Genomic DNA, 14,876 nt, shown 5'->3' on the forward strand with positions numbered 1-14,876 from the left:
GAAAATGTGATTCATCAGACCAGGCACTTTCTTCCATTGCTCCTTGGTCCAGCTCTGATGCTCACATGCCCATTGTAGGTCCTTTCGGCAGTGGACAGGGGTCAGCATTGGCACTCTGACCGGTCTGTGGCAAAGCAGCCCCGTATGCACCAAGCTACAATGCACTGTGTGTTCTGACACCTTTCTATCATAGCCATCATTAACTTTTTCAGCAATTTGTGCTACAGTAGCTCTTCTGTGGGATCGGACCAGATGGGCTAACTTTTGCTCCCCACGCGCATCAGTGAGCCTTGGGCACCCATCACCCTGTCGCCGGTTGTCCTTCCTTGGACCACTTTTGGTAGGTACTAACCACTGCATACCAGGAACACCCCACAAGACCTGCTGTTTTGGAGATGCTCTGACCCAGCTGTCTAGCCATCACAATTTGGCCCTTGTCAAAATCGCTCAGATCCTTACGTTTGCCCATTTTTCCTGCTTCTAACACATCAACTTTGAGAATTGACTGTTCAGTTGCTGCCTAATACACCCCACCCCTTGACAAGTGGCATTGTAATGAGAGAATTGATGTTACTCTCTTCACCTGTCAGTGGTTTTAATGTGCTGATCTGTGTAGAGTTACATTTGAAAGTTTTAACTGAATAGCAGTCCCTGTCTTTTAATTGTAATCCATAATAATAAGTGGATAATATTTTAGCTAATGTCAGTCTGATTCCTGATAGATCCTTTAGTCAAATTATAATCAAATAGCATCAGGTTGCAGCTACTCAGGTTTTTTTTTGCAACCAGGTGCATCTCATTTTGGTTACAAACACCAAAGGAGTCTATAGACATGTATAAATTGAGACCTCTATGTATGGAGTGTATTACCTTCAGCTTGTATCTCAGTGAATGGAGCTGGGGAGAGTGAGAGCACAGAGCTGCAGGTGGACTTCCCTTCACTGCTGGACTGACGCAGACACATCATGGACTGGACCTTCTCCTGGTACAGCTTACCATCTGATACAGAAATTTACACATCAGTAACATGAAATAGCGACCAAATGGTAGCAGAGACTTTAAGCACATATTTTGATTTAAGAATTTGAAGAAGAAATAAAAAAGAATTAAAAAGAAAGTGTATGCGGACAAGACAATGTCAAGACATTTGTCTATAGGATTTTGGACCTGATTTCCATCAGTGTCCTGGATCCTTATTGGTGGAACGAACTTCTCCCTCCCCACTAAACAGCCATATGTCTACACTGTTATTTAAGTCTGAAGACCTACTTCTTCCGTTAATAGCTAGATAACACACTTCACACTTACTTTTGTATAAATTGAATTGAATTGAATTGTCATATTGCTTTTTGCTTTTCAGAACTTTGTTTGTATGTTCTGTAAGTTACTGTGCGTAGAAGCAGAAGCGTGGACAAATCAGTAGCCTGGGCACCTGAGTCAAGAAGATTTCATGTTCGGGCTATTAGTTTGTAATTATAGTTGCAGGCCAGCAGTCACCAGTGTTTTTTCTTCTCTCGTTTAACAACTACAGAAAGAAAAAAACCCTACTCACTATTGACTTTCATAAGCCAAACATTTTCATTTGGTATGTACAGTACATTTAATCAAAATGCACATTACTGTGGTGTGACTCAACTATAGCTGTAACTATAGCATACAACACTTTTTCTGAATTCCACCACCTGTTGCTCCACACATATTGGCATATCCACATATATTTCCTAGCCTGAAGAATTAGCTTGCATGTATGACATATGACCAGGTAGATATATAAACATTGACAAAACTGAGCAAAATAAATTGCAGTGTAATGCTTTCTTTTAACTCTCTTCCTTACTGAATGCAGTCAACTCACAGTTAAACATATCATGAAAAAAATTAAGACAATAGCCAGACTCAAATAATACCTATTATGTGTGATCAGAGAACAAAACGCCACATTCTCAAAGCCGAATATTGGCCAGTGACTTGATGACATTCTACTGTGGGTGAAAATACAGCATGCTACCTCAGATACTTTAAGGTTATGGCTGAGTCTGCATTAATGCACTTAACTACCAAACTAACTTGCCATACTTTATTATGCTAGCTACCATTATTTTCCCTAGTCATTTAGGGATCTGGACAACCAAAACATGGGTCTGGGCAGCATAGTGGGATAAACAAATTTGTGATTTGTTCACCCCAGCAACTGCCAAATGACTAAATGTAAATTTTGTTATTAACATGCATGAAGAGTGTTTACTAATGTATCAGTGACGTACACAGATTAGTTTGATATGATATTATAGCCACCACACATATAGAAAAAGGTGTACTAGACAGATTAACCTATTTTGCTACCTACAATTCTATCAACAATTTTATACATTTTTCTTTTTTGCTTTCTTTTCTTCTTACGTTCCTTCCTTTTTTTTTAATCCATTCACACAACCATCCATTTACTGCAGTGGTATTGGTCCCCTCACCAATATGTAGAAAGAAGTAAAAGCTGGATGGCGTGTGGCACACATAGGTGTTAGTAGGCGGGTGCACGGCCAGCAGGAAGTTGTAGAGCAAACGCAGCAGGTCCAGGTCAGGGGGCGAACCGAGTACCTCCTGAATGATTTTAATGAAGGACAGGCACACTTCATGTGGAACAGAGGCAAGGTCCTCATCCTGATTCTCCTGTTATAATGAAAAAGATGAAGGAAATAGTTCTTTCGGAAAAAGAAAGTTCTTTCAGAAAAAGTAAATAGAGTTTGTATTTGGGGAGGGTGGAGTCTTGCCTGGAGCACTTGGCAGGTTAGCAGGAAGCGGTGCACCACTTGGGCTTTGAGCAGCTGCTGAATATTGAATGCCTGCTGAGGATGGTGCTCTCTGATAAGAATCTCCAGAGCAGCCAAAAGAGTCTCCCACACTCCACTCTGACCAACACAAAACACAAGACAAACCTTACGTAATGTGATGAACATCTGTAGGAAATGTCATTACTGTTGTATGTAAATCTGTGAATGTGTTTTAGCATGTTACCTGAGCTTTGGCCCATATCTTCCAGTCCAATAGTATTTCAGAGAGCAGTCTCAGGTCTTGCACCACAGTAGTGGACTCTGTGTCCAAATGCCAATGACCGTCCTCCTTTACTTTCAGGATAGAGCCACTGCAGCAGCCATCCAACAGAGTCTACACAAAAAACATGGACATTTAGCAAGTAAGTGTGGGAAACATATATCATTTATAACACACACACACACAAATTAAAGGGGGAAAAAACCTTTATGTAAACATAATGTGTCAACAATAAAGTAAAACTGTAGACAGGTGTGTGCATATTCTATATTCTTTATGCATATGCATAAAATGAATGAGCTTTATATGGGAGATTTATGTAGGGGAGCTCCGATCTTGACTAATATAGACTAAGGCACCTTTAGAGGCTAAACGTATGAAAGGCAAGACAAGTATAGAAGAGAAATTAGAAAATATTGGTAACCTATATGAACACACAGAACATGCTTTTATATACAGAATTAGTATGCAGCACTGTTTAATATGAGCTGGCAGTTGCTCTGATTATATGCTCATAATGCATTAGTAAGAAAACATTATAGTTTGACAAAAGCTACTGAAATTATAACTGTTTAATGCATGAACACCTTAAGAATATGATATCCCACAATGCATTTGGTCTTCATGAGGACTTGGTGGATCATGGAGTACCCATGGCAACACTCCATCTCATGCATGCGATGCTGATTGTGCTTAATCAGTGACAGCAAAACCTGCAGTGCCAATGCCTGAGTCTTCTCACAATCACTTAGCTCCACTGCCTGAGTGAAAGAGACAGAAAGAGAGAAATTGAAAAGACCAACAACTGACGTTATTATCTCAGCCTTCCTTAAAAATGACTATAACTTCACCATCCACTAACAATTCTAAACATCCTAAAATAGAGAATTTAGCTAAAGGCACGTGAAGCCATATTCACAGGTAATGTTTTTCAGACAATTTGTTATTGTTAGTTTTTAATATATGACCCACTTAAGTCTGTTTATAGACTAACTTTCCCTGCATATCTTTTGCAATATTTTTAAATTTAAGTTGCTGAATTTGAATAAAATGCAAATTAATATCAGCTTTGATTGGAAGAGGAAGTTTGTTACAACCTCCACATATTGTTTTTTGTGAAGTGGAGACTACCATAATATCCAAAAGTGCAAAACACTAACTATTACACTGATCTTCCCTTGATATCTGTTAAGTAAATCACAAAATCAGTTTTTAAAACCAAGGGAGGGGTTGCAATATTTTCTTTTCAGTTTTTCCATTTACAGAAAGTAAAAAGTGGTATTTTCTTGTGATGGGACAGAACTATTGTAGCTTATATATGAATGCCTATATTTTCTCAAACGTGCAATTTTCTTGAAAGTGTAATAAAGCCTGTGAGCATAAGCTAACCATTACAGTTTATGTTGAGCTGCGATTTTTGGAAAGAATTGGAAATTGAAAACAATTCAATTTTTCCTGAAAGCTCACATAAATACCCCTAAAAGCACATGGGAAGACAGAAAATGGATCTGTTTTATGTCAGTGAGCCAGGTATTTCTTTCTCCTGGTGTCACATTTTCCATGATGAAAGTGCTGTTGGCTCAGTATTCATTAACAGAAATTATTTCTGAAGTGTTTTTCAGTCTTGTATTGCACAGAACACCTACACTTTCTGGCCATTTTAATATGAACACTTTCCACTTTCAGTCTTGTAGGAAGGACAATATCAGTGATATGTCGCAGGAAATAGAATCGGGTTGCGCACCAGGCAGAGAAGACCGACCATTTAAGGGCATAGAGGCGTCTCGTGGACGGGGCTCTAGCCTGTGATATAGTACACTTTCAGGGAGATCTACTGATTCCCGTCGAGAGCCCAAAGATGTAATGCCCACAACTCGGGTTGGGGGTGCCAAATTGTCCTGTTCGCCTGAGAGAGAAGATCATGCCTCAGGGGAATGGGCCACGGGGCTGCCGTAAGCAGCTGAGATAGCTGCTCCTTGGTTCAGCAAGCCAGGGACATGTGCTGCCCTCAACGAACGCAGATTGAGATGTGCCCACTCCAAAAGGCGTTTTACTATCTCGAAAAGGCATTTTGAGGAGAGCCCGCCTTGGCGATTTATATAGGCGACCTATATTATATGGTGCTCCTTCAGGTCTGGCAAAAAGGTCTGAAGAGCTCGACATACTGCCGTCATCTCGAGGCAGTTGATGTGTAGCCGACCTTCCGCGACCGACCATGAGCCGAAGGTCGATTTGCCCTTGCACAGAGCTCCCCAACCCGTGTTGGAAGCGTCTGTCGAGACAACCTTCCTCCTGTGAACAATGCCCATGGTTACGCCCTGTTTGAACCATTGGGGGTCCTTCCAGGGAGCCAGAGCCGCAACGCAGGCCTGGGTCACCCTGATACGAAGGCAACCGTGACGCCACGCACTGGGTGGCACTTGTGGTTTCAGCCAGTACTGGAGGCATACGAAGCAGGCCCAACCGTAGTACTGGTGATGCAGAGGCCATGAGGCCTGGCATCCTTTGAAACGTTTTGAGAGGGCGAATGGCTCCAATTTTGAAGGAAGCCGTGAGCTGCTGAATAGCTAGCGCACGTTCTGGCGCGACTGCTGCCCTCATGCGGGCTGAATCGAAAACTGCCCCCAGGAACGAAGTTTGTTGGCTGGGGGACAGCGAGCGCTTGGCAAAGTTGACCCTGAGTCCTAGGCACTCCAAGTGGCTGAGGAGGAGGGCTCTGTGAGACACTAGCTCGGCCTCTGACTGGGCTAAGATGAGCCAGTCGTCGAGGTAATTAGAATGCGGATTCCTTTTTGTCTCAGAGGGGAAACAGCTGCATCTATGCACTTCGTAAAAGTGCGAGGAGCCAGGGACAGCCCGGAGGGCAGGACCGTGTATTGATAAGCCACTCCACCGAAGGCAAATCTCAAGAATCGTCTGTGTTGGGGGCTATCTGGATGTGAAAGTATGCGTCTTTCAGACCCAGAGAAAAGAACGAGTCCCCTGGGCATATTTGCGAGAGAATCTGATTCAAAGTAGTCATCCTGAACAGCCGCTTCATGAGCGCGCGGTTCAGGTGTCTGAGATCGAGGATGGGCCGAAGGCCGCCACCCTTTTTGGGGACGAGGAAGTAGCGGCTGTAGAAGCCTGACTCGCTCTGCTTTGGCAGGACCGTTTGTACGGCACCCTTTGCCAGTAGTGACTGGAGTGAATAACCTCGCTTTATAATCCCCAAAACCCAATCTGACACTCCGGGGATGGCCTGCCAGGCCTCTGCCCGTGTGGCGAGGGGTTGGATTGGTTCGAGTGGCAGATCGCCGTGAGGAGATCTGACACTCGTAAGTGGAAGAGGAAGTATGCTCTCTGTCTGAAATTGTTTGTGTTTTATTGTTCCTGCTATAACAGCGGCTGCTTGTGTGGGCGCTTTCAGAACAGGCCCAGTATCCATAACAGCGTTTACAAACACATCACCACCGGCATTCGGAACAGAACGGGGTGCTTGGGGGCATAACAGAGATTGTTTCGGGGTTGGTCCGGCGACAGCGAAACTTTGCCCCTTCCTCTTCCTGTCCAGTAAATCAGGATGATGCCCGAGGCGCAGGATCCAGCTTCAACTTGGGCCAGGGTCCTTGGCGTCTCAAAAATGAGTGGCGTCTAGCTGAGCGGGAGTGCTGCGGAAGCTCAGGCTGTTGAGTAGGCTGAGCGGGTGCAGGCGCAGATCTAGCCGGCTGCTGCGTTGTGGCGGGTTTAGGGCGATTGGTGGCACTCGCAGAGCTTGAACGCTTCAGCAAGAAGTGTCGCAGCGCTCAGCAAACCCTTCGACGGTGGGTCCGAACAGCCCCGTGGGAGAGACTGAAGAATCGATGAAAGGAACTTTGTCCGCCTCTTTGATCTCCGTCAGGTTTAGCCACAAGTGGCGCTCCAACAACACTAAATTGGCCATTGACCTCCCAATGGCCTGAGCTGTCGCCTTCGTAAGCTCGAAGGGCTTGGTCCGTCGCACTGACGGGAGAATCCTCTCTGCAAGGCGAGAGTGAGGCACGCGGGGTCTGAGCCGGCGTGAGCTCGCTTGCGGCCGGGCGCCGCGCTTCTCTACCCCGCCGTTTTTTCCTCGCAGGTCTCTGGGAGGAAGAAAACGGGGGGGGCGCGAGAAGCGGCATCACTTTCTGAAAAGAAAGCGATCCGAGCGCACAGAGAAGAGCGACTCATGCTCACACAATGCGAGCATTCCATCTCCGTCAGAGTGGCTTCCGCATGGGGACGGCCCAGGCAGGAAACGCACTCTGAGTGGCCGTCATCAGCGTGCAGGGCGGAGCTGCACAAGCTGTAATGACGGCGCGGCATTATATCAACGCCGCTTGCTCTTTTAGAGGAAGCGGCATTGATATAGAACAGAACGGGGTCTCTAATGCTCTTTAGAGAAAAAAGGCTCTTTTAGCTCTCTTAGCTCTTTTAGCTCTTTTCGCTCTTAGTTCTTTTTTAGCTCGCTGGATGGCGGCAGGGGACGAGCCGGTATCGGCGCCGGATGCTGAACGGCGGCTCGAAGCTCGGCGAGAACAGCGGGACAGGGTCGACGAGTAGCTCTTGTCCGCAGCGAGGCGTGTCACGAACCAATGGCCGTGCAGTTTCACTGCGTGATTGTAAAGGCTTCAGTCATCGGAGATAAAGGAGTTTTCCCCATAGCGTCTAGCGACGCAGTACGAGTGTAGTATCGAAAGGGAACTAAATTATTTGGACATACTTCTATGCCAGTAAAATATTTAATTAATAATAACAATAATAATAATAATAATAATAATAATAGAAATTGCTCAGATGCTAGGGGTGTCACTGGGGACACCTTTGTCTTTTTGGAGTGTTAGACTGTGTTGCTGTGACTTCCCATTATTGGGAGAGGCTGTTAAATCCTGTACTGGAGTCTAGACCACTGGCACTGGTAGTGTCAGGCTCTGGGGGTCTGTGCACCGCACATAGCTGACACTACTCATGCTGATCTCCCGGAATTTTCACGAAGAACAGTCTCTAGAATTGACACAGATGGTGTGAAATATAAAAACATCCAGTGAGCAGCAGTTCTGCAGTCAGAAACGCGTTGCTGATGAGAAAGACTCATTTGAGCTGACAGGAAGGCACACATCACAAATCACTTGAAAGCTAAATCACTCTTTATAACTGTGGTGAGCAGAAAAGCATCTCAGAACACACATCAAACCTTGTGGAGGATGGGCTACAATAGCAGAAGACCACAGTGGGTTACACTCCTGTCAGCAAAGGACAGGAGGTTATAGTGGGCACAGGTTTACTGAAAATGGACAGTTGAAGATTGAAAAAACAAAGCCTGGTCTTCTCTGCAGCTGCCCAGTTTGGGTAAGTCTATTTGTAAAACATCAGTAAGTTCTAAACTGCTTATTACACATGACTGAAGGGAAGCCTGAGTAGAGAAAACTCTTGTATATTCAGTGCGTTTTTCTTGTATATTCAGAAGTGTTTTTCATAACTCATAAATATTTTATGTTTAACTGTTAACCATAAGCAATGCCATGCTGATTAGCTTTTTACTAAGTAATTTACCCGAGCAAAGAGAAAGATGAATGCACCAGTGCCACCGATCTTATGCAGGCAGCTGTGGAGTCCAAGGGGCTGCAAAGCCTGCAAACGCCCGAGTGACAGAGGCTCCAGCACAGAGCTCTGCAATTCTTTAGCACTGAAGGGCCTCTGGAATGCTACAGGAGTCTTGACCTGACCTTTTAGGCGGATCACTGGCTCATAGATGGTGTAGATGGAAGGACTGCTGGGAGAGTAGACAACAGCTAGGCTCTCCTGGGTGATGAATTTATGCATTTACATAAGAGAAAGAGAAAAGAAGGTCATTAAAGCAAACAGACATTTGTATATATATTCACACAGCATCAGGAAAATTTATTTCTAAGAGACAATATATGTTGGTTTTTAAAAAGAGACTCAAACACCAGTGGATGAGACACTTACAGAGTAGTAAAACTTTTTTTTTTTTAATTATTATCATTTTGCTGATTTTGCAAGGTGTATGTAAACTTATGACCCCAACTGTGTGTGTATACATCAAGGCATGGACTCCATGACACCTCTGAAGGTGTGCTGTGGTATCTGGCACCAAGATTTTAGCAGCAGATCCTTTAAGTCCTGTAAGTTGCGAGGTGGGGCCTCCATGGATCAGACTTGTTTGTCCAGCACATCCCACAGATGCTTGATCTGATTGAGATATGAGGAATTTAGAGCCCAAGTCGACACCTTGAACTCTTTGTCATGTTCCTCAAATCATTCATGAACAATTTTTGCAGTGTGGCAGGGCACATTATTCTGCTGAAAGAGGCCACTGCTTTTAGGGAATAACATTGCCATGAAGGGGTCTGCTTGGTCTGCAACAATGTGTAGGAAGGTGGTATGTGTCAAAATAGCATCCACATTAATGCCAGGACCCAAGGTTTTCCAGCAGAACACTGCTCAGAACTGGCTTGCCTTCTTCCCATAGTGCATACTGGTGCCATCTCTTCTCTGGGTAACTGACGCACACACACCCGGCCACCCACGTGATATAAAAGAAAATCTGATTTATCAGACCAGGCCACCTTTTTCCATTGCTCAATGGTCCATTTGTGATGCTCACATGTCCACTGTAGGTGCTTTCAGTGGTGGACAGGGGTCAGCATGAGCACTCTGACCAGTCTGAGGCTACTCAGCCCTATATGAAGCAAGCTGCGATGCACTGTGTGTTCCGACACCTTTCTATCATAGCTGGCATTAACGTCGTCATAAATTTGTGCTACAATATCTCTTCTCTAAGTTTGGACCAGATGGGCTAGCCTTCACTCCCCACACGCTCCGGTGAGCCTTGGGCACCCATGACCCTGTCGTCAGTTGCCCTTCCTTGGACCACTTTTGGTAGGTACTAACTACTGCATACCGGGAACACCCCATAAGACCTGTTGTTTTGGAGACCCAGTCATCTAGCCATCACTACTTGGCCCTTGTCGAAGTCATTCAGATCCTTACGCGTGCCCATTTTTCCTGCTTCCAACACATCAACTTCAAGAACTGACTGTTCAGTTGCTGCCTAATATATCCCACCCCTTGACATGTGGCACTGTAATGAGATAACTGTCACCTGTCACTGGTTTTAATGTTATGGCTGATCGGTATGTATGTACTGTGTATATATATATATAGCCCATGTTTTCTGGATATAAAAATGAAAATACTTTTATTTATATATCAAGACAGGTGACAAAAGCAAAATAAAAAAAATGACAAAGTGTTTTAGTAAGGCCAACACAACCCACCAGAACAACTTAAATGAGCCTTAGCATAGATTCTACACATTTTGAACTGTACTGGAGGGATGAACATTTGTCCAAAAGACAAAGCTACGACTGTTAAATATTAGATCCCTTACATGCAAAGCGCTTATTGTTAATGAAACTATTACTGATCAGGAGTTTAATGTACTGTGTTTAACAGAAAGGTGGATTAAACCAAATAAGTATGTAGCATTAAATGAAGGTAGTCCTCCCACATACAGTTATATACATCAGCCCCGTTTAACTGGCAGAGGAGGAGCTGTCGCAGTTATTTATAATGATAATCTAGGTGTCACACATAAACCTAGTCATAAATTCAACCCGTTGGAAGTTCTTTACACTAACATATGTAGCCACAAAAGGTAAATGTACCCAGCCAATTGTGCTAATTATTATTTACAGACCCCCAGGGCCATATTCTGAACTCCTTTGTGAATTTGCAGATTTCATCTCTAACCTGGTTGTTTCTTTAGACAAAGCATTAATTGTTGAAGTAATAATATTCATTTTGATAATCCAGAAGACCATCTGAATACAGTGGTTGTTGGTTGTATCCATCCTAGATTCATTAGTGGTTAACGTAATAGGACCCATTCATAGTGGTGGTCACACTCTTGATTTAATACTAACATTTGGATTAAATATAGAAAATATAGTCTCATTTCCACAGACTGAAGCTATCTCAGATCATTATCTCATCTCATCTACAATGTGTCATAATATATGCACCTTGCCACGCTGCTGCATCAAACGTACATTCACGTCAGCAACTGCACAGAGTTTTATCAGTAATCTCCCAGAGTTACCAACCATGATTGAATCTTAAAGAACTTGACTTTGCAAATGAATGCTTAGAGTCAACGTTCCGCTACACTTCAAAGAAAAATAAATATAGAGAAAAAGATAGCACCCTAGTATAACGGTCACACACGTACCTTAAAACAGACCACTTGAAAATTAGAACTCAAATGGCATCAAACTAAATTGGTAGTATTTAAAACAGCATGGAAGGAGAGCCTTCTGAGCTATAGAAAAGCTCTTATGCTGCTAGATCAATGTATCTCTCCACCCTAATTGAAGATAACGAAAATAGTCCTAGATTTTTAATACTGTATAGGAATAAGACCACAACAGAAACATGCACACAATCATTATATTGCAGTGATGACTTCATGAATTTTTTCTATGGTAAAATTGAAAATATCAGGCAAAACATTTCAGACTATTAATTTAAACCCAGACAGCATTATAACTAACCCTGTAGATCAGATCAATGATTAGAATGTTTTACTCCCCTTCAAGAGACTGACCTAATTTCACTAATTTCCTCATCAAAATCATCAACTTATATACTAGATCCCTTACCTACATGCTTCTTCAAACATATAATTTCAGAAGCAATCGAACTTCTTCTAAAAGTAATCAATTCCTCCCTTAGGACTGGCTATGTACCTAAATCTTTTAAATTAGCAGTTATCAAACCCCTGATTAAAAAACCTGACCTCAATCCCTGTCAGTTGTCCAACTACAGGCCAATATCAAATCTCCCCTTTATCGCCAAGATCCTAGAAAAGGTTGTAGCACAGCAGTTATGCTCATCCCTACGTAGGAATAACATTCATGAAATGTATCAGTCAGGATTTAGGTGTCATCATAGCGCAGAGATAGAGCAGGTTAAAGGGGTAAATGACCTACTACTGGCCTCTGATCAGGGTTTTGTCTACTTGCTTGTGCTGCTTGACCTTAGTGCAGCTTTTGATACCATTGATCATGCTATTCTCCTTGATAGACTAAAAATTGTTGTAGGCGTTAAGGGAATGGCCCTCTCCTGGCTCAAGTCTTATTTGACTAATCATTATCAGTTTGTAGATGTAAACGGTGACTTCTCTACTCATACTAAGGTAAAGTTTGGTGTTCCGCAAGGTTCTGTTCTAGGCTGACTGCTCGTTTCTTTATATATGCTACCTCTGGGCAAAATTAGCAGTAAAAAAACTTTGGTGTGATTATTGACTCCAGTCTTTGAAGCTCATGTAGATAATATTACTAGGATAGCCTATTTCATCTCAGAAATATTGCTAAGATAAGAAATATAATGTAACTTCACAATGCAGAAAAAATAGTTCCTGCTTTTGTTACCTCTAGTTTGGATTATTGCAATGCCTTGCTGTCTGGATGTTTCTTTAGGTGCATAAACAAGCTCCAGCTAGTCCAGAATGCAGCATCAAGAGTCCTTACTAGAACCAGAAGATACGACCACATCACCCCTATCTTATCCACACCGCATTGGCTCCCAATCAAATTTCGCATTGATTATAAAATACTACTATTGACCTATAAAGCACTGAATGGGCTTGCGCCTCAGCACCTGAGCGAATCTTTGGTCTTTTATGATCCACCATGCCTACCTTGATCAGATGGTGCAGGCTATTTATTGGTAGTGAAGGCTACAGCAGGGGTAGAGCTTTCTCTTACAAAGCCCCTCTCTGTCTCTCTCTGTCGAGCTACACATGCTACTCCTGAGATACCAGTGATCCTGACCCCTTCTGCTCCCCGGACCTGCCTGATCCATCCTGAAGCCCTACTTCTGGTTGGAGTTCTCATAAATTGGATATCACTCTCTGCTGCTGAGGATGGCCCCACATGGACGGCCTGAAGATCACTGGGAGTGCTGGGGATGGTGCTGCTTGGGGGCCATGGAGATGGTTTGGGGCTCTCATATGTGGAGTTGAACTGTGACGGCTTGGGACTGCGGTTGCTGTGGTGGTGTTGGGGCTGCAGTTGACGTTAGCAGTTTTGCACTCAGGTCTCCATCAATGGCCAGTGGATAGGTTCAACAAACCAGACTTTATGTGAAAACTGTAATGAATTTACTGGTTGCACAATTGCACTATTTGTCCATGTAGTACACAGTTACATAAGGGATTTATTTATAATTGCACTACCCATTATCACCCAGACGAGGATGGATTTTGAGTCTGGTTCCTCTTAAGGTTTCTTCCTCATATCGTCTCAGGGAGTTTTTCCTTGCCACCAGTTCTTCCTTGAAATTGATAGTAGAAACTTGGCTCTGCTCCTATTTGTGGTTTTTCATGGAAAGGACAAGGGATGCAGGCAAGTTTGGAGAGGTGTCCTGTATGGAGGGCTAGAGGTAACATCCCTGTTATTTACAGATGATGACATTCTCTTGGCATCATCTAAAGTAGAACTGCGACAGACAATGTGTGAAGCGGGAGGAATAAAATGGTTCTCAACTTGAAAAGTGTGGGATGCTCCCATCAGGTGAGGGGAAACACCTTGCCTGTGGTGGAGTTTAAGTACCTTGGGATCTTATTTGCTCAGCTCTCTGTTTACTGGTTAATCTATATGGCCAAAAGTATGTGGACACCTGAACATCACATCCATGCCCATTGTTGAACATCCTACTCCAGATTTAGCCACCCCTTTGCAGCTATAATAGCCTCCACTCTTCTAGGAAGACTTTCCACTACATTTTGGAACATGGCTGTGGAGATTTGTACCCATTCAGACAAAAGAGCTTTAGTGAGGCCTGGCACACAGTCGCCATTCCAGTTCATCCCAAAGGTGCTCAGTGGGGTTGCGGTCACTCGAGGGGTACAGGACACTTGAGTTCTTCCACACCAACCTTGGCAAACCATGTTTTTATGGACCTCACTTTGTGCAAAGGGGCATTGTTATACTGGAACAGGTTTGGGATAGGCCCCTTAGTTCCATTAAAAGGAAATCTTATTTCTACAGCAAACAAAGACATTTTAGACAATTCTGTGTTTCCATCTTTGTGGCAACAGTTTGGGGAAGGCCGACTCAGCTTGTTGCCACCACAGTTCCACCAGAAAGAGTGAAAACAAAATAAAAATCCTAAGGGTATGTACACTTGCACTCAACTGTATTTGTACTCATTACATGTATAATGAGTCACAAATGTGTAAAGGTGAGTTATTATTTATAATTCAATTCTACTAAGCTCATGACAAACTGATATCACAACTCTAAGCAATAATCTTGATTTTGCTCTAAACTTACAATAATAAATGAAGCATCTATTTCAGAGTTCCTCATCAGCAGCTCCCGAATCTGCTCACACTGAAGCCCTTCCTGAGTAATGTACTTGGAGAATGTCCCACTTGGCTTTCCATACTTGCATGGCATGATGGAGGTAAGGTCAGGGCCATTTGTGTACAGATAAAAGGCTTCGGCAGTGTTTATTCTGGAGCCTTAAACAGAAAAGCAACAGTTTATCAGCAAAAAAGCAAAAATAGGTGTGGTGAGTTAAAATAGCAGAAAATGGTCACTTGCAGTAAGAATTATCATGGCATCGGTATATATCACAGTATAATGTGAATTCCTTTTAGTTTCACAATGACCATATTTACTGACTGATATTTTAGTATTCTTTAGTTACCTGTTATCAAAATCAAATGTATCATCCCATAAATATTGATTTTAAATCTAATTCCTTGCATAGTATGGAGAAAAACACAAATAATGTTTAAA

At 43.1% G+C, this 14,876-nt stretch overlaps 1 protein-coding gene across 16 annotated transcripts in view; it reads right to left on the bottom strand.

The window, feature by feature from the left end:
* Positions 1-14,876, bottom strand: part of lyst (lysosomal trafficking regulator) — a 198,702-nt gene that overhangs the window by 61,950 nt on the left and 121,876 nt on the right. For all 16 annotated transcript variants that reach the window (XR_003404244.3, XR_008301402.1, XR_008301404.1 and 13 more), the window contains 7 exons: positions 14,406-14,596; positions 8,599-8,847; positions 3,636-3,809; positions 3,013-3,162; positions 2,769-2,906; positions 2,469-2,667; positions 871-999 (listed from right to left, as the gene is read on the bottom strand). Coding sequence is in view for 11 of the 16 variants with exons in the window: in XM_053232372.1 (XP_053088347.1) it covers positions 871-999; positions 2,469-2,667; positions 2,769-2,906; positions 3,013-3,162; positions 3,636-3,809; positions 8,599-8,847; positions 14,406-14,596 (1,230 nt within the window). In the remaining 5 variants the exon portion in view is untranslated. The remainder of the gene's footprint in view (positions 1-870; positions 1,000-2,468; positions 2,668-2,768; positions 2,907-3,012; positions 3,163-3,635; positions 3,810-8,598; positions 8,848-14,405; positions 14,597-14,876) is intronic.

The sequence above is a fragment of the Pangasianodon hypophthalmus genome, chromosome 3 (assembly GCF_027358585.1).
Source record: "Pangasianodon hypophthalmus isolate fPanHyp1 chromosome 3, fPanHyp1.pri, whole genome shotgun sequence".
Taxonomy (NCBI): domain Eukaryota; kingdom Metazoa; phylum Chordata; class Actinopteri; order Siluriformes; family Pangasiidae; genus Pangasianodon; species Pangasianodon hypophthalmus.